General features: G+C 39.1%; 1 protein-coding gene across 1 annotated transcript in view; it reads left to right on the top strand.

Moving 5' to 3' along the window:
* Positions 1–905, top strand: part of LOC109479817 (protein RER1-like) — a 7,185-nt gene extending 6,280 nt beyond the window's left edge. The window contains 3 exon segments of the mRNA XM_019781835.1: positions 39–192; positions 299–377; positions 668–905. Of these exon segments, the coding sequence (XP_019637394.1) occupies positions 39–192; positions 299–377; positions 668–890 (456 nt within the window). The 3' untranslated portion in view covers positions 891–905.
* Positions 906–1,024: the final 119 nt, after the last annotated feature.

The following is a 1,024-nucleotide window of genomic DNA, read 5'->3' as shown; positions in this document are numbered from 1 at the left end:
GAAACTACTAGTATTCTGCTGCAAATGTGTGTGTACAGTTGCTTGTCCTTTTGCAACACACTGGTTATGAGTACTTTTATGTGCTATCTCTGCAGGGTTGGTACATTGTGACATATGCCCTGGGGATCTACTATCTCAATCTGTTCATCGCCTTCCTCTCACCCAAAGTGGACCCTTCCATGGAAGACAACGGTCAGTGGGCATCCTCTCATCTAGAAGTAACAAATATTCATCTCAAAATTACAGAAATTTTATAATAACAGTTTCATGGTATCCTGATGTGATGTGTATTTTCCAGAGGATGGACCGTCACTTCCAACCCGATCCAGTGAGGAGTTCAGACCCTTCATCAGGAGGTTACCTGAGTTCAAATTCTGGTAAGGTTGAAATTTGCTGCATGGACTATGGTCAATCTGAGAAAGAAGAAGTTAAAGGCTTGCAAATGGATAACAAATGCAGAGATTACAATCTTGTACATGTGTATGTGCTTTTAATTACCTTTTATGTGTGAAGTACCCCTACAATGAACAGGTAAACTCTGTCAAATAACTTACTTTCTCCTTCTGTGACAGCCATTTTAAAAACATTTTACAATCGTAAGAGTAGAACTGCACAGAGCCCTTCAAATGAGTTCCCTTTGGTAACATGTTTTGCTGTGTTTTCACAGGTATTCAGGTACAAAAGCTATCGTAATTGCGATGACGTGCACGTTCTTCGAGGCGTTCAATGTGCCAGTGTTCTGGCCAATCCTGGTGATGTACTTCATCATCCTCTTCTGCATCACCATGAAGAGACAAATCAAGGTAAGGGGTCATTGCAAAACTTCATCAGTACTTGTGGACAAAGTCAAATTTGTCTACAATAGTCTGTTATCATGTGAATGTCATTGAATTTTGCAGATGTTTAAAACCAATATGTTTCTTCATGATACTCATTTAAGACACTGGTTGAAAGACAACAGTCATGTAGTTTATAGCAACTTTAGCAAGTATTAGTATGACATTATTATCCAGGTCTTTTTCAG

The sequence above is a fragment of the Branchiostoma belcheri genome, unplaced genomic scaffold, assembly GCF_001625305.1.
Source record: "Branchiostoma belcheri isolate BF01 breed outbred unplaced genomic scaffold, Haploidv18h27 scaffold5, whole genome shotgun sequence".
Taxonomy (NCBI): Eukaryota; Metazoa; Chordata; class Leptocardii; order Amphioxiformes; family Branchiostomatidae; genus Branchiostoma; species Branchiostoma belcheri.
The sequence above is the reverse complement of the archived record's forward strand: the minus strand, read 5'-3'. Positions and strand labels throughout refer to the sequence as shown.